The following is a 26,155-nucleotide window of genomic DNA, read 5'->3' as shown; positions in this document are numbered from 1 at the left end:
GCATGGCTCATCCTACTCTGGATCTCACGCCATCCAAATACCAGGATCTCAGCAAAAGAGATGATACTACAAACTTCACTACCTATCAGTCTGACTTGTCATTCCAGCCAACACAACAGTGGGTCATTGGCATGCTGATACTGCAGTCCGTTTGGGCACATGATGAGTAAGTGTGTGTGTGAACAAGTGGAGCAAATCCTAGACTCTCCCTGCCAACTAAAATCTAGCTCATAGCTGACCTCCCCACTCACTCCTGACTTGCTGATGTGTGTAGTAGCAACTGCAGAAAATGCCTCGACAGACCAAATAATAAATGGCCAGCTGTGACTCTGAATGGCATCCTTCCAGCTCTGCAGAACTAGAAAATGCACTCAAACCAAAGGGGCCCCGGGTCTGAGACACATGTCATTTCCCCAGGATGGACCCACCTTTGAACTCCTCCAGTCCTTCAAAGCCAAGGCACAGAGATGGTGTCATCAAGACCTTGACAGTCTGCAAAAACTCACACACACTGGGACTCTTTGCTCATGGATGTGTGTTTTCCTGTTGCTACAAGTGTCCCACCAATTAAATGCAAAGTTTCATCTTGTTTAAGTGACAGGTCGTGTGGATCACTAATTTACATAAACCCAGAGGAGAAAAAAATCCACAAGGATGGAAGAGGGAATCAATCAAATATTAAGATGTAGCCCAAACCCTCAGCATCTGGTACCAGTTCTAGAGGGAATATATAAACATGGCAGAGACCACAGGAATGACAGATGGTTGCAAAAATAAGAAATAATGCATCAAAATTTACTCACAGTGACACGAACAACACTCAACTTCTGCTGCTGAGGTGGCAAGTTGGTTTGCAACTGAAAAGACCCTTCATCAGGGAAGGTGAGAAACGCTACTGCAAACACTACTGTGCACACTACTGCACCTGCTCAACACATCACTCACTAATATGGGCCAACAGTTGACTTCTCATGGCCATGGTTTATTCACCTGTGAAGGGGGAATGGCAATACTTGCAGAAACAGAGTAGCCCATTGCAAGCAAAGGCACATGGGCCTTTAAACAAACCTAGATCTGAATACAGTCACTTGATGAGTAACACTGAGTTACTTAAACTCCCTGAGGTAGTACAATGGTGATAACACCCACCTCAGAAGGCTGCTGCAAACACGGAGTAACAGCTGATAAAAGTGTTCCTTATAGTAGCAGGCATGTAGTGAATGCCCAGTAACTACAAATGTCTATTAAGACTTGTTGAGTGTTTATAATACTCCCCAACATGGTGCTGTGCACCTTGCCTAACTTATCTTGCCATACTTGGTTTGTCTACCCTTCATGTATGAAGATAAACATGTTTTTATACATAAACATGGACACGAGAAAACTTCTGGAAGGATATATATCAAAATTCTAATAGCAGTTACCTCTTGGTGCTAGGAATGTAATTTTTCTTTTTGCTTATCTTTTTCCAAAATTTTCTACCAACACTATTTCTATACGCCTCAATATTTGCTTTAACACCAAAGAAAATTACAATATAATGAAAAACTACTGCTCTTAGGTAACAACCCCCCAAACATAAGCCCGTTTTTTTAGAGGGAAGAACTAATAAAGCTTTGCTTTCCATGAGGAACCAATAAGTGTTTTTCTTTTCAATAAGAAAGCTAACTGACTTACTCCCCTCTTCACTTTGCCACCAGGAAGCTCAGAGCCAAAATTTCAGTTCAGGCATTCAATTAGCTTTGTCCCTACATTTCAGAGGCTTCTTGGTTGGGACATTAAATGACAGATTATAACATTTAAATTCTTTCTGAAATTAAAAAAAAAAAACAAAACTGCAATTCAAGGACATAATAATTTTAAAAGTCTTAGAAGTTCCATAATAACAAAAGTCAGTTTATTAAATGCTCAATTCTCAAAATTATATATATGTATATTTTTTAAAATTATTTTAAAAAACTTCCACGCCCTTCCATTCCCCTCCCCTCCAAACTAGGTATTGTCCAAGTTGTATCAAATGCCACAAAGTCTACCGTGTACCCAGAAGCAGAGAAGACAGGAGGTCCAGAGGACAAGGTATGCTGGGGTCACTACTCGCACTGCAGAGTCCACACGAGTTAACTCATGCTGGGGGCAAAGAATGGAAAGAGCTAATACACAGACAAAGCAAAAGAACAAAATGGGCGGCCTGACCGAGACGTTTACAATTTATACCAACTTACAAATATTTAGGGTGCCCACTAACTCCGAGAGAACAGACCAAACTAACCACATGAAGGAAAACCTCCGCCGGGGCCTCCTCTCCCTACAACCTCCTCTCAAGAATCATTAGGAAGCCCAAACAGCTTCACAGTTCCGGCCTCCCGGCTGCTGTCATATTTGCCGTCTTTGTCATCACAGGCAAATGCCAGCAGAGGCCTTTTGGGGTGCCACGCCACTGTGAAGGTCGGAGACTCACACTGTACCTCCCATAGTTTGTCCCCTATAGAAAACAATAGAGAGAAACCAATCAATACGTTCAAAACGAAGGACACATTCATTAAGTACTTACCTGTATTAACTCGTTTAATCCACCTACTAATCCCATGAGATAGATACAACTATTAACTCATTTTACAGAGAACCCCCAGGCACAGAGAGCCCACAAGCCAGCGGGGGACAGAACAGGTTCTGAGCACAGGTGGGTTAACTCATGAGCAGGTCACTGAGCAGCAAAGTGTCTCTGCGTCACAGGGACATGCAGTTACATGAAGGATCTGCATGGCTGGATGCTGGACAACGTTCACCACAACGTGACTAATGGGCATTCTTTACATAGTGGAATTTCAAGTTCTTTACTTTCCTCTTCGAAGTTTTCTATATAGTTTTAATCTTTTTACGCAGAGTGTCACAGATTTCCAAAAACAATAAAGCAACATTAAAAAACAAATCTGAGGAAATTCTTTTGTAAAATGAATACTGTCCTCCCATTTTTCTATTTCCAGCTTCTGTTGTTTTTAAAGGAAAACTTTATAATTCCTTAAATTTTAAAAAATATTTTTTCAAGTTCATATACAGGCAAAAGATAAAGAGAAATATATCACAACATTTAAAACAGGTGGTATTTAGATAGTGGGACCCCAAGTGATGCTTTTTTCTTCCTCCTACTCTGTAGTTTGAAGTTTAAATATTTAGGGTGCCCACTAACTCCTAGAGAACAGACCAAACTAACCACATGAAGGAAAACCTCCGACAGGGCATCCTCTCCCTACAACCTCCTCTCAAGAATCATTAGGAAGCCCAAACAGCTTCACAGTTCCGGCCTCCCGGCTGCTGTCATATTTTTCTAAATCACTTTCCTCAGAACTGCCTGTTTTATTTCTGAACTCTTTGCTTCCTCACCACCTGGCAGTGACAGTCAAAACAGAAACACCCTTGTCTAAAGGAGACAAATTCATTCATGATCATGCTGGTTAAGTAGTCACGTGCAGAGATGAGATCACTAGAGAAGTCCTGACTGCCAAAGGTGAAAGACGGTAGATTCTCATGAAGTTACCTGTCTCCACTTCAGCAATGTCAATAAAATGATCTTCTGATGCTGACGCCAGCATTTTCCCATCATGGCTGAAACTGAGGGTCCTTACAGGCCAATCCAGCCTATGATACAGAGTGGACAGAAGAGACGAGAATTACCAAGTAAGAGGAGGGAACAATGTCACTCACGATGAAGTAAAATTAATGCACCCAACAAGGAAAGTGCTGATAGAGTCACTTACCTGGAAAAGCACCGAACACACACTAACTCATCCACATCCCAGAGGCTGACCAAAGCATCTGCACTTCCTGTGGCAAAGTACTTCCCCATGGGGTCAAATTTGATACAGATGCAGTTGGAAGGATGGGCGTTGATGGACTGCACAGGCTTCAGTTCTGGGTAGCTGAGAAAAAAGACAGACAGCGATCAAACTGCAGAAGAGGACTGTGGTGCTAAAACAATAATAGGAGACAATGAAGAAGAAAAGCATAGATAATGGACCACCACCAAGAACTGTCATTCAAGATAACATTCCTGAAATAAAAAAAGATTTTGAACTACATTATTTAAAAAGCACGACACATACCTGAGACTACAGAACCAAAGCTACCAACATCGAGACAGAGACTAGTAAAATTAGTGGACTTTAAAGAAAAAGAAAATTAGATTATCAGGCTTTCTGACAGCAACACTTGATGCCAAAAGAAAATGGAGTACCGTATTTAAGAAAGATACACAAGCAAGAAAATGAGTCAAGGATTTTTACATCCAGCAAAACAGAATTTCAAATATAATGATACAAACAATAAGTACAATAATGTTTTATAAAATCTGTAAGTTTTATAAGTACATAAATAAGTTGTAATAAAAACTCCAGGAATAATGTTCCCATGAACACTTCCCGAGGAATCTTAACTAGAGAATGAGCTTCAATAAAAAAAAAGACTAGAGACTTATAAGGCCTGGTGCTGAACACTGAATATACAGTTTCTTGCAAAAACTATACATGGTTTAAAGAGAGGGTATAATATGTAACATCTGCACATGCTTATAATATATAGTACTATTTTTTTAATGGGGAAGAATGGAAAGAGCATATGCAAAAAGCAAAAACATTTTTTGTTTCAAGTCATCACACTGGTGGTAGCGGCAGTAATACTGTTATTCTGAGACATCGATATGTTTACCATGGGATATAGGTAATAAGTAACCATCAGATATTCTAATTCTATGATCCCCTGTGCCCTTGAGAACCAGAATACTCAATTTGGAAGGAAATAAATATATTTGTAATATAGAAGAGGTTTAGTAAAATCCCTGGAGTCCTCAATTTTGATTGGAAGTTATCCATGTGAATTCATAAGGTATTTTACCTTTAAATATATATATATATACACACACACACGTAATTCCTAGGCCAACCCAGCGGTAATGAACATTCCTAACTTCAGTATCATTTCTCAGTAAAAGAATGTAAGGCTCCTTTTTTTTTTTTTTTTTTTTTTGAGGTGGAATCTCACTCAGTCGCCCAGGATGCTGGAGCGCAGTGGTGCAATCTAAACTTACTACAACCTCCACCTCCCGGGTTCAAGCAATTCTCCTGCATCAGTCTCCCAAGCAGCTGGGAATACGCACCTGCATCACCATGCCCAGCTAATTTTTGTATTTTGAGTAGAGACGGGGTTTCTCTATGATTGCCAGGCCTCAAGTGATCCACTCGCCTCGGCCTCCCAAACTGCCAAAGTGCTGGGATTACAGGCGAGAGCCACCGCACCCAGCCAGAATGTTAAGGCTTCTTGGAGAATTTTCTGATTAAAGGTCTGGGGCAAGAAATGCACAAGATGAACTTGGAACATCTTATCAAACCAGAGAGCAAAAAAACAGAAGACGATGGGATTATGTCAAAAAAGGTCTCAGGAACCAACTTGAAGAGGTTCTCATTGGCCAAAGATGGGATAATTTGAGCTTCAACAGGCATAACAATTACAAGAGATGGAAACACATCAACTATGTTTAAAAACATCAGCCCATAATGATTCTTAAAAAAAAAAAAAACAAAAAACACCTAACTGGTCATCTTTGGACGTAGCAGGAAACAAAATCATTATCTGACAAACAGAGAGAATCAAAATTTTATCCTGCCTTCCCTAGATGAACTGCACTACTGGGTAACCAAATCGCAGATGAGAAGCAGCATCTCTTTATACAACAGTCCAACACATAAACAGCATATGGAATCAGCAAAACCCAAACTGGGATAATCTCCACAGGTTAACAGTCTGGTTTTTCAACAGCTACGTTTTAGGAAGTTTCTTTTGAGTAATTTAAGAGATACAAAAGACATATCAATTTTTTTTTTAATGAGCAAAACTAGGGTATCTAGGGGCTGCACATGTGGTAGATAAACTACAAAGAAACACTATAAAAGTCAGGATAGTGTTTGCTTTTGTGGAAGGGAGTTGTAATTAGGACAAAACACCTGGATGGAATTCTGGGATGGCTGGAAAGAACTACTTCTCAACTTGGGCGGGGTTGCACAAGAGTTAAACCTAGAAGTGTTCATTAAGCTATACATTTGTTTTATGTGGTTTTCAATATCTGTGTTTTATAATAAAAAGGTTTTTCTTCAAAAGTTATAGAATCCCCATTGCCTACAAAATAAAACCCAAGATACTAAGCATAAAATAAAGGCCTTTTATAATCTGGTCCCAAATTAGACTTCATCTTCCCATTATCATGCCCTCTCTTATTTCCCTTATCTGCCACCACTCCCCCAACAACCCTGACCTAACCAGTCTCCAAATAAGTCATGCTCACTCATGCCTGCTTTGTCAGTTATGTGGTTCCCTTTTGCTTATTCTTAAAATTCTGCTCATCTTTCAAGATCAATCTCACAAGCTCCCTCCTTCAACCTCCCATATAGTATATATGCTCTTTCCGTGGAATTTCACAGCAGACTCCTGGCCTCCCACTCACAGAACCTATCTCACTTGGCCTTGCATTGTTCACCTGGGATAGTGGAAGGCTATCCACTATCAGACTCATTGTTATTTTATTTTTATTTTTGAGACAGGGTCTTGCCCTGTTACCCAGGATGGAGTACAGTGGCACAATATTGGCTCCCTGCAGCCTCCACCTGGGCTCAAGCCATCCTCCCACCTCAACCTCCTGAGTAGCTGGGTCCTAACAGAATTGAACAGACCTGAATTTCAGCTCCACAGTTTCATTCATTTACAGAACAAATATTTACTAAGATCCTACTATGTGGAGCAGGTACAGGACTAGACATTAGGGATTCAACACTAAACAAGGCAAACACCATCCCTACCATCACGGAATTCACAGTCTAACAGGAGACATGGGCAAATAAACATGCAATTACAATATAGAAAGAAAAGTGCTTCCTACAGAAAGTATATAAAATAAGCCTCTAACCTACCTCTAACCTTGGGGCAGCGGGAGAGCTTCCCTGAAGGGAAAGTGATATTTAAGTTGAAACTTTCTAAGAGTACAAATTAGCCAGTTGGGCACGGTGGTTCACGCCTGTAATCCCAGCACTTTGGGTGGCCGAGGCGGGCGGATCACCTGAGGTCGGGAGTTGGAGACCAGCCTGACCAACATGGAGAAACCCTAAACTACAAAAAATACAAAATTAGCCGGGTGTGGTGGCGCATGCCTCTAATTGCAGCTACTTGGGAGGCCGAGGCAGGCGAATCGCTTGAACCCAGGAGGCAGAAGTTGCGGTGAGCCGAAATCACACCATTGCACTCCAGCCTCGGCAACAAGAGCAAAACTCTGTCTCAAAAAAAAAAAAAGAGAGTATGAATTAGCCATAATTCAAGGTGCATCCAGTTCTAGCACACACTAGCTGACTACTGATGTAACCTCTCACCCTCAGATCCTCATCTGTCAAATGAGAAGCAAACCATCAACCCCTAGAATTTCTATAAGGACTCAGTAAAATATAAAGTGTATAAAATATACAGCTCAAATGTACTTAAGACAGGTTAGGATTCTCTCTTACTATTTGTGTTTTAAGCTCCTTCAGGATAGACTCACATCTAATTCATCTCCATATCTGACACAGCACCCAGCACAAAGACATGACAGTCCCCTAAGCTAGACCCCCTCACCTGAGGATGTTGATACAACCATTGCCATTTGTCAGGAAGAACATATTATTGTCATTGTTCCAGGAGATTTCGTTGACCTCGAACTTGAACTGCTCTTCTGCTTTGGAACGGTGTGTCTTGGCATCAATAAAGGTCACCACATCATCCTTGTTGCCTACAGCGATGGTCTGCCCATCAGGACTCCAGCAGATATTAATGTTCTCCCCTGGGAACCCAAACATAATTAGCAAGATAATCTGTTTGCTCATAATCTTCCACAAATTTATTGTGCTATCCTAGAAAGAAGACCAGAGCTTTCTTCAGGGCTTACTCATTAAAGTCCTAGACAATGAAAGGGAGCTACCACTTATGATTCAACAATGAGTCCAGAACATTCATCTACACATTTTCCTATTTGGTCTTCACAATACTCCTCTAACATACACTTTATTATCTCCATTTATAAAATCTATAAGATTTTATAGATTTCCTTCTATAAAATGAAGGAAATAGGAGATAAGAAGACAAGCCAAAGTGTCAAAGCTATGAAGTCACACGGCCAAGTTTTTTTCTTTTTTTTTTTTTGAGACGGAGTCTTGCTCTGTTTGTTGCCCAGGCTGGAGTGCAGTGGCGCGATCTCGGCTCACTGCAAGCTCCGCCTCCTGGGTTCACACCATTCTCTCGCCTCAGCCTCCCAAGCAACTGGGACTACAGGCACCTGCCACCATGCCAGGCTAATTTTTTTGTATTTTTAGTAGAGATGGGGTTTCACCGTTAGCCAGGATGGTTTCGATCTCCTGACCTCGTGATCCGCCCGCCTCGGCCTCCCAAAGTGCTGGGATTACAGGTGTGAGCCACCCACCCGGCCGAGCCAAGATTTTAAACCCAGATTTGACCCCAAAGCCCCCTTTTCTCTTACACCAGCATTTCTCAACTCTAGCCATTCGCATGCCAACATCACAATTTTTGTCCTCTCCATTAAACACTGTACTTTTCTTTATTCAATATTTTTCTTAAAATTGATTCAAAAAAATTTACTTAAATAAATTTAGCAGCCAGCTGTGGAGGCTCAAGCCTGTAATCCCAGCACTTTGGGAGGCCAAGGCAGGCAAATCACTTGAGTCCAGGAGTTCAAGATCAGCCTGGGCAATATGGCAAAACCCATCTCTACAAAAAATTAGCCAGGCATGGTGGCATGTGCCTGTAGTCCCAGCTACTCAGGAGGTTGAGGTGGGAGGATGGCTTGAGCCCAGGTGGAGGCTGCAGGGAGCCAATATTGTGCCACTGTACTCCATCCTGGGTAACAGGGCAAGACCCTGTCTCAAAAATAAAAATAAAATAAAATAAATAAAAATAAAGTAAATTTAGCTTCAACTGAATAATAAATTCTATGAGCTAGTTCTTCTAGTAGACATTAAAATATTTGCAAAACTGGTTTTTAATGTTCACCCATGCATCACCTGAATCACTCATGGATCAGCAGCTGTATACTTGGGGAAGAACCACGCCATTCTGCCTCCAGAGATAAGTCTTGTCAACAAAGTCCAGTGGCCCACACTGAACACATCAATTAAAAATCTCACCAACTTTTTCCATTCTAAAACGCATATTTTCTCACATTTTAGTATCTATACTGTATCTTAAAATGTATCAGAAAGCATTTCAAAATTTTGGGTGTATCACAGTTATTTACCAACTTTCTTTCCTAATGGAACATCTTATGATCAATGAAAACTCAGAGTCCCACACAATACCGGCCTCAATACTTACAACAGAGCCTATAAATGTACTGCACAACTTTCTCCCAGATCACCAAGACCATCCAAGTTTCAACCATTGTAACTCATCAGAATTTTCCAAATTCTCCATGCCTTTGCACATGCTGTTCCCTCCTGGAAATGCCCCATTCCCCACCCACTGCACCCTGACCACTCAATTCCTATGGCTACCCTAAAAGTTTGCTCAAATTTGGTGAGGCCTTCCCTGGCTCCCCTAGGCAGACTTTTGTTTTCATTTCTATTCTGGGTTTCCACCTTGCAGATCTCTCCATTATAAAATGAACCATATCTTGCTATGTTATTTGTATATATATATATGTCTTCTCCCCGCAGGGGAGGTCCTTGGAGCTGGAAACTCTTATTCAGCTCAGGATGTCTCATACACAGCTGAGTGCCAGGCACAGAAAAGATATTCGGAAAATGGTTGTTGAATGAATTCAAACAGCTTATCTTCCTGTTGCCCTCTCTCTGAATAGTCACCTTTAGTGTTCACAGTGGCAATGCATTTTGTAGTCCTCACATCCCAGATGCGAATGGTTTTATCTCCGGATGCCGTAACAAATAGGTCAGGATTACTTGGATGCCAACAAAGCTGGTCCACACTATCCCCATGTCCCCGATAATTGTTTTCTTTGACCTGAAAGAACAGAATCCAGATGTGACTTCACATAGATGTAGCTGCCTGCGCATGTAACTTTATAACCTTATTCAAACCAAAGTATGCTGGGTCGAGTAAAGATCTGGGTAATTCAGAATCCAGTTCTTCCAAGCCCTTTCTCCCTTTTCTTCTCTGCAGTCCTTCTGAACCGTTTTTCTCAGCTTCCACACGTATGCACTTACTTTTGTGACCTCCTTGGCTTCCTCCTCCTTCCTGGTTTTTCACCCTTACTCTACCACCAACGTTCCTAACCCGGCCGCTCATTCCCACGGGACGCCCTATGACTTTCAAATGGGCCCTCCTCACCACCACCACCACCACAGCCCCTAGCCACTTCTTACCAGCACACCATTCGACTCCAAACGGGTAAGGCTCCCACCGCAGCCCCGTCCCATCCACTCTCTCCTAACCTCCACCCGCCACCGCCAACCTCCTTACTTCCACACTCTCCACACGCCCCCCATCTTCCTCTCCTCACCCCTCACGACCCCGTCAACCCCACACTCCACCTCCCCACTTCCTCCTCATCTCCACACTCCCCCTTTCCCTTTCCCTTTCCCTCAAGCCCACTCTCCTTTCACCCCTGGGGCTCCGTTCGCCCCCATTCGCTCTCCCACTACCGCACCTCACTTCACCACGGCCCCTCTCCCTGGCCTGGGCCAAGCCCCGGCAGCTCACCAACCGGTCCTTCTCCAGCAAGAAGACGCTGGCCGTCTTGTCGAAGGACCCCGAGGCTAGGCGACGCCCGTCGCAACTCCAGGCCACCGAGTGCACCTTGGCGCTGTGCGCCAGGAACTCGCGCGTCTTGCTGTGGCCCCGGAACAGCTCCTGCATCCCAAGCACGTAGCGCGACGGGCCGCTGCTCACTGAGCACCACGGGGCCATCGAGCCGGGGCCGCTCTGGCCCAACGCCGAGGGCCCCATGGCTGCAGCGGGGACAGCCATGCCGAGCTCCCAGCTTCCAGCTCACAATACGGCAGCAGCCTCGAGGGTGCAATCAGTCCTGGCGCCGCTGCCGCACGCATGCGCCGGGAAGAGCGACGGCCCCTCTACGCAGGCGCGCTGTACCCAGCCCCGGAAGGGACTACAAATCCCGGTATGCAGCGCGTGCCCGCCTCTGCTTACTTAGTAATATTTGTTTCTTTTAACTCCAAATATGCTTCACACTTAACGATTCCGAGTTTTTTTAGTGTTCTTATTTCTCCCTTACCTATTCCTTGGTAGATATATGTGTATCCCTGTTTAATCGAATAAAAGAACCAACACTAACCTTCTAAACAGTTAACTCATCACCTTTCTTGTGGGGTTGTTCCCTAATCCCTAGTCCCCTCCCTTAAGAGCAGAAAGCCCTGAGCTTTTTGCTGGACGAAGGACCAGTTGGTGAGCTTGTCCCATGAAAAGGGCTAGCGGGTGTGGAGTGAGGGAAGAGGTGTTAAGAAGGGGTCTGGAGGGTTTTTTTTTTTTTAAATAAAAATGAATTTTTTGTTTTTAAAAGGTAATGGCAGAGGCGTGTGAACCAGAGCAACTCTATCTTAAATAGGAACTGAGTAAAATGAGGCTTAAACCTACTGGGCTGCATTCCCAGATTGTTAAGGCATTCTAATCACAGGATGAAATAGGAGGTCAGCACAAAATACAGGTCATAAAGACCTTGATGATAAAACAGCTTGCAGTAAAGGAGCCGGCCAAAACCCACCAAAACCAAAATAGTGACGAGAGTGACCTCTGGTCATCCTCACTGCTACACTCCCACCAGTGCCAGGACAGTTTGTAAATGCCATGGCAACGTCAGGAAGTTACCCTATATGGTCTAAAAAAGGGAGGCATGAATAATCCACCATTTGTTTAGCATATCATCAGGAAAACCCATAAAAATGGGCAACCAGCAGCCCTCGGGGCTGCTCTGTCTATGGAGTGGCCATTCTTTTATTCCCTTTACTTTCTTAACAAACTTACTTTCACTTTGCACTGCGGACTCGCCCTGAATCCCTTCTTGACTGAGATCCAAGAACCCACTCTTGGGGTCTGGATTGGGACCCTTTTCCTGTAACAGTATTACATGCACATGATTGTAAATATAAAAATAAAAGATATAGCGTGAAAAGTAAATGTCCACCTGCATATCCACCCCACCTCTCATATCTCCCTTAAACCAGTGGCTTCTTGCTGGAGAAAAAAGGGGTGGTGAGCTGCCAGTGCCAGTCAAGGCCCTGGAGAAGAGCTGAGGGATGGGGGAAGGTTTTGATGGTGAGTAGTAGTGGTAAATGTGTTTAAAAACCCAATTTTTAAAAGACAACACGTGCACTTGGTAACAAATATAAAAAGTATAAAAGGGAATAGATTGAAAAGTTTCCCTCCATCCTGTGTCCCCAAACTTCTCTTCTGAAAACGTTAAATTTCTTGTGTGGCCTTCCAGAGACAGTGTAAGTAAGCACCTTGGAGAAGTAGATAGGTGTGTGCATAACCTCCCCCAACCCACTGCCAAAAAGGTAGCATTCCTTACACAACTTGTTTTCTATGGTAAATATGTATAGGAAATCATTTCTTGTCAGAAAATGCAGACGTCTCATTCTTCTTACTGGTTGCAATCTTTATATGAATATATAATAGTTTATTCAACTGATCCCTTCATGAATTTGCTTTTAGAAAAAAATTGCAGTGAATATCCCTATACAACCTTCATTGTGCACATCTGCACTTTTTTATTTGGATATATATTGCCAAAACACCTATGAAGAGGTTTAATAATCTATACTTCCACCAGCAACGTATAAGGAAGTGTCAGAAGGTCCTAGGTACTAAATGAGTACACATATAAAGCATGTGGCTCTCAGAAGGACCGTAGGAAATAAGGTCCCTATCTTTCCCCAATCTTTTCCCTACCCCATTGCAACCAGAAATTCTTGGAAACTACAAAGCTTTTCAGACTCCAAGAATACCAGTGAAGTCTCTAAAATCTTGGAGTAGGAAACTATTTGGTGTCTAGTTTTCTTCCTTACCCCCTCTTTTTCAGGAATCTTCTTCATATATATATATATGTATGTATGTATGTATGTATGTATTTTTAGATATTTTTCCTACATTTTCTATATATATATATATATATATTTTTTTTTTTTTTTTTTTTTTTTTTTGCTGCATACACTGAGGATTTACAAGTCCCTGTCCAAGATACAAAAACTGAAGTAGAAAGAGGTAAAATGTCCTGTTCCAAGTCACATGACTATCATGTGACAGAGCAAAGGTTAGAACTCAGAGGTTACTGACTCTAAAATCTACACTCTGATTCTCAGTATCTGAGATCATGTAAATGTGATTCTTTATATTTCTGCATTCGTTTTGTATTTTTGTATGTAATGTATATTTTTAAATTTTTTTTTTGAGATTGTAATGCCTAACCTTGTTTTTACTCTAGCTCCCTACTTTAAATTTTCCCTGTTTGTCTCTTTAATCACCTAGCCTTGCTTCTCATGTAAATAAGACTCTCTTTAGCTGGGAAAGCCGGACAAACTCCAATTGACCCCTTAATTTACAAGACACTAACGGCTCCTTACCCAACCTCCTTCCTCAAGGAGTTAACCTGTGTAAGCAGATCCTCAGCATTTCAAAGGAGCCCAATTAACTGATCAGGTACTGGAACAAACAATGTATGAAGTTCCCAGGGTTTTGCTCAAAGAGATAACAACATAAAGCCTTGAGTCTGTGTCCGGCATAGCATCCATATCTAACTCTAATGAAGGATTTAGAGCCCCGCACCTGGTTCCGTTGCTTTTTTTGTAACCATTTGTCTTTTAAATTGTTTATCTCTCTGTAACCATTTGGTTTTTTGATTCTTGCGTTTTTACTTCTGTAGAATTATTGCATTTGAGTTCCCCTCCCCTTCCTAAACCAAGGTATAAAAGTTAATCAAGCCCCTTCCTCGGGGCCGAGAGAATTTTGAGCATTAGCCGTCTCTTTGGCCACCGGCTTAAATCAAGGACTCTTTGAGAGGGAGTCTCGCTCTGTCACCCAGACTGGAGTGCAGTGGCGCGATCTCGGCTCACTGCAAGCTCTGCCTCCCGGGTTCACGCCATTCTCCTGCCTCAGCCTCTCCGAGTAGCTGGGACTACAGGCGCCCGCCACCACGCCCGGCTAATTTTTTGTATTTTTAGTAGAGACAGGGTTTCACCGTGGTCTCGATCTCCTGACCTCGTGATCCGCCCGCCTCAGCCTCCCAAAGTGCTGGGATTACAAGCGTGAGCCACCGCGCCCGGCCTAAATCAAGGACTCTTAATTCGTCTCAAAGTGTGGCGTTTTCTCTAACTCACTTGGGTATAATACTGTACTATGGATTTGTTAAAAACTAAGGTAAAAGTCATTAAGAAAACAACACAAAGCATAAAAGAACATCTATCGAAATTACAAAAACTCCAAAATGAGTGGACGAAGATCCAAAAAAACTAATAAAATGTTTGAAAATTTACTTCAGCAATAAAATATAAGCTGACACAATCACACCTTGTGTCTTAAACAGGTTAAAGAGTATTTTTAAATACATCCAGGAAAGTCAAAAGAAAATACAGAGGAAGGGGGTTCTCCAAAACTCGCACGCACCAGAGGCTCAATGGACGAGGGAAATCGACAGGGTGGCGGCCCTTCTGGAAGAACCTGCAACGCAGACAGAGGTTCCACGGTCACTAGGGGGGCACAGAGGTGGAGGGAGGCACTCCCTGGGGTGGGTGTGCAGGTCTCAGAGGGCTCCTCGGGCCCTGGAAGGTGGCCTTGGGGCCCTGGCCTCCCCAGAGTCCATCCACAGGGCACTGAGGCCTGTGCGCTGCTCTCTGCTGAGGGAGTTGTCTGTGCACAGAGTGTCTATAAATGTCCTGCAGGAGGCACTGAGCCCAGGCACGCACATGGGCGCCTTCAGGGCACTGGACCTCCAGATACTGAAACACAAAGAGCAAGGATCAACAGGCAGAGCCCCATGCCCCCAGGCCCTGGGAGGAGCTGGAGGTCTGATGACACAGGGCGGGGTGGTGACCTGCCCCGCCACCCAGACCCTCCATGCCATCCAGACAGAAGAGCTGCACGTTAAATGTGTGCCGCTTCCTGGAACACATCATTGTTATCGCCCAATAAGACTTGATCCTTCCAACATCCCCACCAACCCGTCTATGCATTTTCATTTAAAAAATCATTAATGCTTTGCTAAAACATACATTTCTCACTTTAAATACATTCCAGCATAAAAAGATTATGGAAACCACTGTTTTAAAGAGTAAAAAACTGGGTGTGTGTGACTGTGTGTATGTGTGTGTGTGTGTATATATACACAGTGTGTATATATATAAAATACACAAAAACACACACTCATATATGTTAATTTCAAATTGGAAAATACATTTAAAACAGTGACTCCCTGAATCCTGCCCCTCAACTCCTCCTAAGTGAGCATGGCCCTGACTTGTCTTCAAGGGTTTTTTTGTTGGCATCTGACACAGACACAGAACCACTGATGCCCAAAACAGTGCTCTCTACACACAGAAGCCTCCAAACTCACCTTGAGAAATGCGGCCATGAGGCCACCCCAGGCACCGAGGGCTCCATGGAGGCCGGGGGGTCCCTGGGACTGGGCACATCCCAGCGGGTCTTGGATCCTGGCCTTTCCCCTTCTTGATGCCAGGACCTACCGAGTGCTCGCAGGTGTGCAATGCTGGGCTGGGTGGGCTGCTTGTGTGGCAAGAAGCCTGGGGCTGCCTCCCTCCCTCTCACACCTCTCCCAGGAGGCATGAAACAGGGGGATTCATGATCAACCCAGTGGCTGCTCATGTTGAATTGGTGAAGCTCCCTCCCTGTTGTCTTCTGGGGACATGGAGGGCAGGGCTGGGTCCCCTCAAATGAGCTTAAGTGGCACCGCAGACAAGAACGCGCTGCATGGCCCTCAGAATCCTGCATCTGGTAGCCTGACTGGCACCTCAGCCCCTCCCTCATTAAAGCAGCCTATGGAGGGCTCAGCCCAGTGGGCTCAGGGGCTGCTATGGAGAGGGTGTCTGTTCCCTGAAGGATGTTCTCAGGCCATCCTTCACTTGCCTTTAGGGATTTCCAGCATAAGTACAAAGGCCACAGCAGGTCAGCTCAGGCTCTTCAGCAGCCTCATCCTTCAGCTCACTAGGTTTTCTGATGGGACAACAGGAGAGTGAGGGCAGCCATGGGCACACAGGCATTGTCTGCCTTCCCCGGTCATGCCGCCCCTGCACACTCACATTTCTGCCTCTTCAGTGTTTTTCTCCACTTTTTCTGCAGGTGCTGGGAGAGGGCTTGTTGGTATCTGGGAGGAAGAAAACAAGTGCGCATGTCCAGAGACCCCAGTGCAGCAAAAGCCCTGGGGCAGAGGGGGGCAGCCAGAGCAGACCCAGATGTCCCTGGGAACCCTTCCTGCAGGGTGGGGCCAACTCTTCTGACCTCAGCGGGGATCCCTTCCTAAACCCTGTGGGGTTGCTCAACAAGATTCAACGCTGCAGCCTGGGGACCAGGAATCGAGGCAATGCCAAGACAGTGGGCAGGAGGGCTGCAGGGGGACTTCATAGACACTGAAGACTCAGGACATTGACTGTCACAATGAGATCACCCAAAAGAACCCAAAATAAGCACAGGACACACCGAATCATGCTAAAAACCTAAGTTTTTATTGGAGGATGTTTCTTCTAAGTCCATGTTGCTTGGCAATTAAGTGATTTTGCCCGAAGGAGAGAACCAAGCTGCTGAGGAAAAAGCTCACTGCCGCTCAGTGAGTGGCTGATGCTGTCATTTTCTTCTGCCGTCTTAAATCAAACCTCAGTGGGGAACAGACTCCCACTCTAAATTCTCCCTACCAAGGACACTGTATAAGTCACCTATGATACATACGGTCAGATTCTCATCTCTTATTTTAATTCAAATAGGAGTTATCTTTTTTCTTTGACAAAAGCAGGTGGCCTGACCTTCGATGGTCTTGGGGCATCCTCATCTGATTCATATATGAATTCTTCCACGGGATCCTCCATGGAACCTAGGAGGACACAGAGTGATGGTCAGCAGGTGCAAGGGAGGAGCAGGGAAGAAAGGCTTTCTAGCCACCTCATCAACGTGAAATAGCCCATCTCGAACAGGGCACACCACCCGGGGCAGGCTGTGTGTCCCTGCAGCCTCTCAGGGCTCCTGCCTCCTAATCTGATCTGAACTCACTTGCCCTCCCTTCCTGAGTCCTTCCGAGGTTAGTTCCTCCCTAGAATTCACCTGTGGTGCTGCTGTAAATATCATCCCACCTAACAACCTGTCTTTAAAGAGAAGACTTAATTATGACCAAAATATTCTATTTATTTCCTCACCATTTTTTTAGGCAATGAAACGAAGCTTTGAAAATACTCAGTTTTCTTCCCATTTAAAGATAACTCCTATTTAGCACGTGCTATCTGTCCTTCCACTCTCTTTTCCATACGTGTGTGTGTGTATGTCCGTGGAGTCCATTACTGGTCACACTTACACTGGCTTTGACACTGGGACAGCCTGTCATGGGGAAAGAATGTGGGGGCGCTGACCCTCTCTAACCCAGCTGTTTGAGACTCCAGTGGGGAGGAGGGGCACCAGGCTAACACCCAAGTTGCTTTTGACTTTATATTGGACACTGGATCTTGGGGATGTGTGTTACTAAGCTGGAGCATTTCTAAGGCTTGTGGTCATCATGATTTTTTTTTTTTTTTTTGTGGCAGGGTCTCACTCTGTTTCCCAGATGGAATGCAGTGGCACAATCATGGCTCACTGAAGACTCCACCTGCAAGGCTAAAGCGATCCTCCTCCCTCAGCCTCCTGAGAAACTGGGACTATAGGAGCACGTCACCACACCTGGCTAATTTTTGTATTTTTTGTAGAGATGTGGTTTTACTGTGTTGCCCAGGCTGATCTTAAACTCCTGGGCTCAAGTGATCCTCCTGCCTCAACCTCCCAAAGTGCTGGGATTACAGGCATGAGCCTCTCCATTGGGTCCAATCACATATTTAAATACAACAGGACATATCCCTGATTGTTCTCTGCTTTTGAACAAGAGCTGAGAAATGACACCACCACTGCAGCCAAAAGCCTATGACTCCCCTACGTGGGTTTCACATTAAGGACCACCCCAAAGTCCACTGTATTGCTACCCTGCCTTTCGCCGTCACTGAGAACATGTTACAATGCTGGGCAGTGTGTGGGATCTCTCTAGGCTGTCATGCTTCCACATGCACACACAGATGCTGGAACTCCCTGGTGGGGTGACGAGTTATACCCGGGCCACGTGAGGACTGCGGAGTAGCAGCCCATCACCTCAACCTTTCACCCATTCCTGAATTCACATTTGCCTTTTCCGTTCAGGAAATTGAGAGCTTGGGAAATTCATCTCTCCACCATCTCCAATCTGAGGATGGGAGATATTAAACTAACCTTCAGGTACAGCTGTGGTAAAGGATGAAGTGTTGACTGATGCGGGGATGGAATTTTGTTTCTAGAACATTGATCCTTGGGTCGTGCTTTGCACAGAGGAACATGCTTTCTAGAGAAATGCACACACACACTCCCAAAGGCATTCACCATCACTCCACACGGACTCTCTCCACACCTCCCCACCCCGATGCACCCTACTCCTATTCAAATGACATCACTGCTTCTGGGAACTGCAGTGGATGGCCACAGTTGTTGACTAAACTCTTCAATTTTTCACACCCAACTGCCCAACCTCATTTGTGGCAGGAAGCTCAAACCAGGGTGGCTCTCCAGCAAAAGTAGGGAGGAAAGTGTCACCTTTCTCAACACTAAGGTATTTCCTTAGCAAATGGGTGACCGCAGAGTACATACCACTTGCCCCAAGTGCCGAGTCCCTCTGCAGACAGAAAGGAAAACACTGTGAGCCGCAGACCATGCTGTGTCCTGTGTGCACAGGTCTTTTCTTCAGTTGCCGACATTAGAAAACCAGACTAGAAATAGTGCTCGAGGCAATGGCCCCCAAATACAGCCTAGAAGACACTCGTGGAAACGCACGAGAGTTTTGTCTAAGACTTTCGATATGACTTTTGTTGCAAAGTCACCATTATTTTCAAACAGTAAGCATTTCTCCTGAGGAAAATGTTATCTGCATAGTTTGTAACTGAAGGTGCCACCTATGTGTGCCATATGGAGCCAGCTCCTAGTTGGTCATGAACTCTCACATTTTCCCACCAAGAAATTCTGTAACTTATATATAATGCCCATGGTAAGGTTTGAGTATCTTAATTCAAATGAAATAGGAAGAAACCAAGAGAAATACAATTCCCATCTTAGTCAAAGAAAGATCTTACTTCGAAAACGGCAATTACTTGCTCTGAGGACTCCGTCCCAGGAAGCTCTGCTGCCACAGGCTTGAAACCTAGGAAACGTAACATTCGCTGTCAGCTCATGGGAGCTGCTGAAGAATCCCTCAGGCGGCCTTGAGTGCTATGGACAGGGGGCTGGCGTGTGTGGAAAAGGTGGGTTAACAGCACGGTCTGAGCAGCTGCTGGCCGTCCTGCTTAATAGAGAAGGAAAGCAAAGGAGACCGTCAGGAAAGCCCTGGGAGACAGAGCCTTGGCTCTCTAGCTAAGCCACCCTCATCGGTGTGAAAGCTGATCTCAAACAGGGTACACCATACAATGTGGCTGTTTCAACAACAGCATCTCAGGGAGCCTTCTATTCAAACCTGAGCCAAGTTGTACTTTTCTTCTTTTTTTTTTTTTTGAGATGGTCTCGCACTGTCACCCAGGCTGGAGTGCTATGGTTCAATCACGACTCACTGCAGCCTCGACCTCCCAAGCCCAGGTGGATCCTTCGCCTCAGCCTCCAAATCACTAAAATTACAGATGCCCCCATCGTGCCCAGCTGATTTTTTGTATTTTTTTTTTGTAGAAATGGGGTTTTGCCAGGTTGCCCAGGCTGGTCTCGAACTCCTGGGCTCAAGCAATATATCCACCGTGGCTTCCAAAAGTACTCGGATTACAGACATGAGCCACAGCTCCCAGCCTGTGCTGCCTTCCTGGTCCCTTCTGAGGGCATTTACTCCCAGGACCCACCTGCACTGCTGTGTGGATCACCCCTCCTAGAAGATTTCTTACTCCATAAAATCAGCCCTTCTTTTAAAAAATATGTAATTCAGCCAAAATATTCTACAACATATATCTGTCAAACATCTGTTTTATGGAAAATTAAAGATTTGAAAATACAATTATCCTACCATTTAAACATGACATGTCACATGTGCTATCTGTCCTTCCGGTCTCCCTTTTCAACACACGTGTCCAGGGAGTCTGCTACTGCTCAGGCTCTCACTGACTCTGACACTGGGACAGCCTGTCCTGGAAGCAGCAGGTGGGGGCGCTGACCCTCTCCATCCCAGCTGTGCAGGAATTCCAGCAGGGGAGATGGGCACCAGGCTAACGCCCAAGTTGTTCCTTGAGTTCCTGTTTGGTGCTGTGTCTTAGGTGCGTGTACTAGTGAACTGGAGCATTTCTAAGGCTTGTGGTTACTATGTTCTTAAATACAACAGAATATGTCCTTGATTATTCTCTGCTCTTGACCAGGGCTGAGGAATGAACCCATCATGCCGCCAAAACCCTCTGAGCTCTGCAAGTGTGCCCCACATTAATGACCACATCAGATCCGGCTGTAAAATGTAGCTATTCCTACCCGGTGTTAGGTGACCACTAAGACCGTCCTGTAATGACAGTGCTTAAAATCTCTACAGGCTGTCATACTTCCACTGCACACATAGGTGCTGGAACTCCCTGACATGGTCATGAGTTATGCCAGGGCTGTCTGATAAATGCGCAATAGTAGCCCATCGCATCCATGTTTCACCCATTCTTGAGTTCACGTTTGTCTCTTCCTTTAGGAGACCAAGAGCTCGGGAAATTCATCTCCACACCGTCTCTATCTGAGGAGTGAGAACAGGAAACTTACCTTCAGATACAGCTGCCATGGAGGATGAAAGGGTTGATTGATGTGACGTGTACAATGGTGAGGAATTTTGTGTTTAGAACAGTAATCCTTGTGTTGTGCTTTGCACATAGGAACATGCTTTCTGGGGAAATGCACACATACTCCCAAAGACATTTATGATCCCTTTACACAGACTCCCTCCTCCATACCTCCCACCCTGATGCACACCACCCTCTTCCATCTAAATGACACCACTGCCTCTGGGACCAGACTGGGATGCTCACAGTTCTTTACTAGACCCATAATGTTTTCTAACCAAACTGTCCGAACCTCATTTCTGGCAAGCAGCTCAATCCAAAGTGGCTCTCCAGCACAAACAGGCTAGTAAGTTCCAGCTCTCTCAACAATGAAGGTTTTTTCTTAGGAAAGGGGTGCGTCCAGAATACATACGTGTCCGGCGAGCTCCTGGTCCTCCTATTCCCTGCATATAGAGAAAGGAAAACACTGTGAGGCTCAGACCATGCTGTGTCCTGTATGCACAGGTCTTTTGTTTACATGATGACATTAGAAACCCAGACGGGAAATAGTGCTTGAGGCAATGGTTCCAAAATAAAGCCTAGAAGACACTTGTGGAAAGGCACTAGAGTTTTGTCTAAGATTTTCAAAGCGATTTTGTTGCAAAGTCACCATCATTTTCAAGAACTAATTTCTCATGAGGAAAATGCTCTCTGCCACGCAGTTTGTCCCTGAATCTGTCACCTATGGGTGCCATCTTGTATCAGTTCTTAGTTGGTAATGGACTCTTACTTACATTTGCCTACCAAGAAATTCTGCAATTCATCTATAATTTCCATGGTGAGATTTGCATATCATAATTCAAATGAAATGGAAAGAAACCAAGAGAAATAAAATTCCCATCTCAGACAAAGAAAGAAGATATTACCGTGTGATGAGCTACTTCCGGGATCGGACTGGTCATCATCACTAGGAAACATAGAGTCACTGTTAGCTGTGGGAGCTGCTGAAGGACCTCTGGCAGCCTTGGGTGCTGAGGACACAGGGCTGGCGTGTGTGGAAGAGGTGGGTGAGAGCACGGGCGGAGCTGCTGCTGGGCCACCCTCCTTGGTGGTGAAGGCAGGCAAAGGACACCATCAGGAGAGCCCTGGGAGACATAGCCTCAGGTCCCTGGCGAAGCCACCCTCATCACTGTGAAGTAGGTGTTCACACAGGCGGCACACAAATGCACGACATCACTCCAGGACAGGGTCTCCTCACAGAAAGAGGCCTGGTAAATATCCTCTTGTTTGTAAAAATGTTACTGTGTCACTTAACTTTCCTAAACAAACCTATGCTCCTCCTGCTATTAACATCCATTTTATTGGACTTTAAAACATTATGTTGGGCTATACACAGTATTTATTATTTTAATCCTTAATTGCACACTTCAGGAGCAGACAGGACAGTAACATCAAACACAGAGGGGAGCCCATGCACTTCTCCCTGACCCTGAATCAGAATCCACACAGGAATCTGGATTTGTGTGGGACTCAGCAGACTGCAGAGGGTGAGCAGGAAGCCTTTTCACATTCATGGTCTATCTCGGCACAGGGCTGTATGCATCAGAACGTCACTGGGGCCCCCAAGATGGGCTGCCCAGGGCTGAGCAGGAACAAAAAGGACGTAGCCCCTGCCTTCACAGTGACCAGCCATGGCCAGAATCCTTCCACCCATGGGTGGCAGAACACAGACTTTGGGACTGATGATTCCAAGCCTATCTCAGAAAAACAAGCAAAGTGATGTCTTATGGGTCACAAGGGAGATTTGCAAGGAACACCTGGCCTCTGGGGCAGCCCCTCCCTTTGCTTAGCTCATCCCGCACTGGAACTGGCTCCCCTCCCACCTCTGCTGCAACTAGTGTGAAGCAGCTGCCCTGGCCAGGAGCTGTGAGGCTCCCTCCAGTTAAATGGGATTGTGGGATGGATCAAACTTGGCCAACAGCATCTACACAAGGACCAGCTGTCAGGTGACTTCCAGAAGCTGGTGAAAAGTAAATGCTGTTCTCTGTCCCAGCCACAGGGAGAGCAGGCCTGAGGACGGCTCTGTCTGGCCTGACTCTGATGGCCAACCCTGCTCATCATATCCCCCGTGTTCAAGTCAGGTATTTTGGGAATTCACTCCTCTTCTTTGCCTCTCACTAATTTCTGATTGTGTTATTGCCATCAACAGGGAAAGACGGAGAAGACAAACGAAAAAGCAGCTCCTCTCTCCAGGCTCTTGGAAAGATGGCCAGGCAGTGCTCATGCCAGCCCTGAAGTCCAAGCTCTGCTCCTTCCCCGTCAGATGGGCCCGAACATCCTGGCTGCGCCCACGCCATGACATTGGCCTGACTCTCCTGACCTTTCAATCTTGGCTTTCCCCCATGGCTTGGATATCCTCATGCCTTCTTCCTGCTCCTCTATATCGTGTTCCTTTTCAGGCCCAGGCCCAGGCTGTGCTCTGCTCTCTCATGGAGCCCACGGGGAGGCTGGCCATGAGTTTTTAGAACCTCAGTGTTGGTAACACTGATTGGTACCTTTAATCACACACAGCAGAAGGCCACCTCAGTACCAGAGAAAAACTATACTCTAGAGAGTAAAGATCATTAGGGGAATTTGGTTATAAGGACATACTTTCTGGGACAAACAAGGGACATTTTAAAATCACACAGCCTCATTCTATTGAAAACTAGGAAAAATACTGTCACCTACGTAGCAATCCAAATGACATATAAGAAGTTTCTTCCAAATGCACACTCCAAAGAAACGCAAACCATAATTTGGCTCATTTTAGATTCATATGGACTGAAACCAACCACCTTGAGTTGTTTTTTGCACAGGCCTTTGGAGGCAAAGAAGTATCTTCGTCAACAGCGGGTGCAGCAGGAGCATCATGGAGCCTCTGCTGTCCCACAGCTGAGTTTGTCTTTCCCCACCTGCAATTCATGAGCCCCCCTCCATCCTGCTAGGAGGAAGGTAAGTGCTCACCCTGCCACTCAGACCCTTGGGCAAACCCCTTGGTTCTCTTGTCCTGTTGCTGTTTCCTGAGCCGAACACACAGAAACCATAACTAGGCTGAGTGCCGGAGGCTGAGCCCCTACATGACCCTGGCATTATCTATTCTGGGCCACATTATCTGATGATCAATATGAGGCCGCAATGAAGTGAGTCAAGTGATGTTACCCCAACCCTGCATGCAGGCTCCTCTTTCCTCAGTCTCCTACCAAAACTGGTCACAGCATGGGGCTACCCCAGGGTCTCCCTGCAAAGAAAGAAGCCCCGCCCCACTACCCATGCTGAAGATGGGTCGTGGAGGACCAGCTCTGAGGACTTGAGTAGAAAAGGCTTGTGAAGGAGGGAAGTGGCAACAGTGAGGTGTCACGACCACTCCAATGCCAGGAGGAAATGGGAAGGCCTGTTACCAGGTGAGATTTATTGAAAAATGAGGTTTAGAAGGGGATTCCCAATGAAAAATAAAAATGAATGAGTAGGGATCCTAAGAGTTTTGTTCTGTTAGTACCCAATGAACATTTGCTGGGTGTTGACAGGATTTCCTCTGGATTAATTCAAGTGTTCTTTGCGTGCAATAAACGGCACACATCGTAAGCTTACGTGTTCACTAATAATTACCTATGCCCGTCATCAGGCTGCAAGAGTGATGGCCTTTTTCTATGAAGAATGTGGACACTAATAAGGGGGAGACATGTATCTAGGGAAACACACACACACACACACCCAGGCACAGTCAGCATCACACTACGCGCATTCACACAGACACACACCAGTCCCATGCACACAAACCTGCCCCACATACAGAGAATGCAGTTCCTCTCAGGGACTGCAGAATGTGCCCGTAGATCCTTCACTGGAACAACCACTTCTCCCACCACAGCCTAGGTCCTCAGTCACAACAGGAAGCTCAACTCTGGCTGCCTGTCTACAGGAAAGCCAGCGAGGCAGTGGCACATTCCTCATCACCTGGATCCTTCATTCACACGGCGGGGATTCCCCCATACATACCACTCTCCTGCTCTGTCCAGGCCTCCTGTAATAACAGAAAACATATTGCTATGTGCGCCAGACCATGCCGTGTCCTGTGTGCACAGGCCTTTTCCTCACTGGGTGATATTAGAAAACCAGATGGCAAACAGTGCTCAGGTCCAAGGAACCCAAAAGAAGAACAGGACAAACTGAAGCATGCTAAAGACACACGCTTTTCTTGGGGGATGTTTCCTCTAAGTCCATGTTGCTTGGCAATTAGGTACTTTTGTTCTAAGAAGTCAATCAAGTGGCTAAGGAAAAAGCTCACTACCACACAGTGCATGGCTGATGCTGTCATATTCTCCTGCTCTTTAAAATCAAGCCTCAGTGGGGAACAGACTCTCACCCTAAATTCTCCCCACCAAGGACACTGTATAAGTCACCTATGATACATAAGGTCAGATTCTCATCTCTTAGGCTCATTCAGAAAGATAAAGCTAGGAAAGCAACTGCATTCCTCAGACAAATGCAGGGGGTCTGACCTTCACTTTCCATGGAGGCTTCTCCTGGGGATCTTCAGTGGAACATAGGAAGACAAAGAGTGATGGTCAGCAGGTGCAAGGGAGGAGCAGGGAAGAAAGGCGTTCTAGCTCCAGGCCACCTCATCAACGTGAAATAGCCCATCTCGAACAGGGCACACCACCCAGGGCAGGCTGTATGTCCCTGCAGCCTCTCAGGGCTCCTGCCTCCTAATCTGATCTGAACTCACTTGCCCTCCCTTCCTGAGTCCTTCCGAGGTTAGTTCCTCCCTAGAATTCACCTGTGGTGCTGCTGTAAATATCATCCCACCTAACAACCTGTCTTTAAAGAGAAGACTTAATTATGACCAAAATATTCTATTTATTTCCTCATCATTTTTTTAAGGCAATGAAACAAAGCTTTGAAAATACTCAGTTTTCTTCCCATTTAAAGATAACTCCTATTTAGCACGTGCTATCTGTCCTTCCACTCTCTTTTCCATACGTGTGTGTGTGTGCGTGTGTCCGTGGAGTCCATTACTGGTCACACTTACACTGGCTTTGACACTGGGACAGCCTGTCATGGGGAAAGAATGTGGGGGCGCTGACCCTCTCTAACCC

General features: G+C 45.3%; 2 protein-coding genes across 3 annotated transcripts in view; both read right to left on the bottom strand.

Annotated features, from left to right (window-relative positions):
* Positions 1-1,875: 1,875 nt before the first annotated feature.
* THOC3 (THO complex 3) lies at positions 1,876-11,340 on the bottom strand. The gene is made up of 6 exons (XM_030824860.1): positions 10,741-11,340; positions 9,885-10,041; positions 7,648-7,852; positions 3,756-3,917; positions 3,536-3,636; positions 1,876-2,482 (listed from the first exon to the last, which is right to left on the bottom strand). The coding sequence occupies exons 1-6, from the start codon at positions 11,005-11,007 to the stop codon at positions 2,319-2,321; spliced, it is 1,056 nt and encodes a 351-aa protein (XP_030680720.1). The 5' UTR covers positions 11,008-11,340; the 3' UTR covers positions 1,876-2,318.
* Positions 11,341-14,589: 3,249 nt separating this feature from the next.
* The window catches only part of LOC105739319, a 61,049-nt gene continuing 49,483 nt past the window's right edge, over positions 14,590-26,155 (bottom strand). Inside the window, exons 3-10 of one of the 2 annotated variants that reach the window (XM_030824844.1) lie at positions 21,944-21,984; positions 21,451-21,481; positions 19,389-19,456; positions 18,910-18,934; positions 17,022-17,089; positions 16,305-16,369; positions 16,132-16,218; positions 14,590-14,709 (exon numbers count right to left, since the gene is read on the bottom strand). In XM_030824844.1, coding sequence (XP_030680704.1) covers positions 16,134-16,218; positions 16,305-16,369; positions 17,022-17,089; positions 18,910-18,934; positions 19,389-19,456; positions 21,451-21,481; positions 21,944-21,984 — 383 coding nt within the window. In that variant the 3' untranslated portion in view covers positions 14,590-14,709; positions 16,132-16,133. The remainder of the gene's footprint in view (positions 14,710-16,131; positions 16,219-16,304; positions 16,370-17,021; positions 17,090-18,909; positions 18,935-19,388; positions 19,457-21,450; positions 21,482-21,943; positions 21,985-26,155) is intronic. The other variant, XM_030824848.1, reaches the window with a different exon arrangement.

Source organism: Nomascus leucogenys, chromosome 2, assembly GCF_006542625.1.
Source record: "Nomascus leucogenys isolate Asia chromosome 2, Asia_NLE_v1, whole genome shotgun sequence".
Taxonomy (NCBI): Eukaryota; Metazoa; Chordata; class Mammalia; order Primates; family Hylobatidae; genus Nomascus; species Nomascus leucogenys.
Note: the sequence above shows the minus strand (reverse complement) of the source record. Positions and strands in the feature narration are given on the sequence as shown.

What these genes read in the sequence shown, in the direction of transcription:
- THOC3 (XM_030824860.1), bottom strand. Translation starts at nt 11,007, where the DNA reads ATGGCTGTCCCCGCTGCAGCCATGGGGCCCTCGGCGTTGGGCCAGAGC. An exon ending in TGCTGGAGAAGGACCGGTTG is followed by an intron (nt 10,042 to 10,740) that starts GTGAGCTGCCGG and finishes CTGTTCTTTCAG; the next exon opens with GTCAAAGAAAACAATTATCG. An exon ending in CATTGCTGAAGTGGAGACAG is followed by an intron (nt 2,483 to 3,535) that starts GTAACTTCATGA and finishes TGTTTTCTATAG; the next exon opens with GGGACAAACTATGGGAGGTA.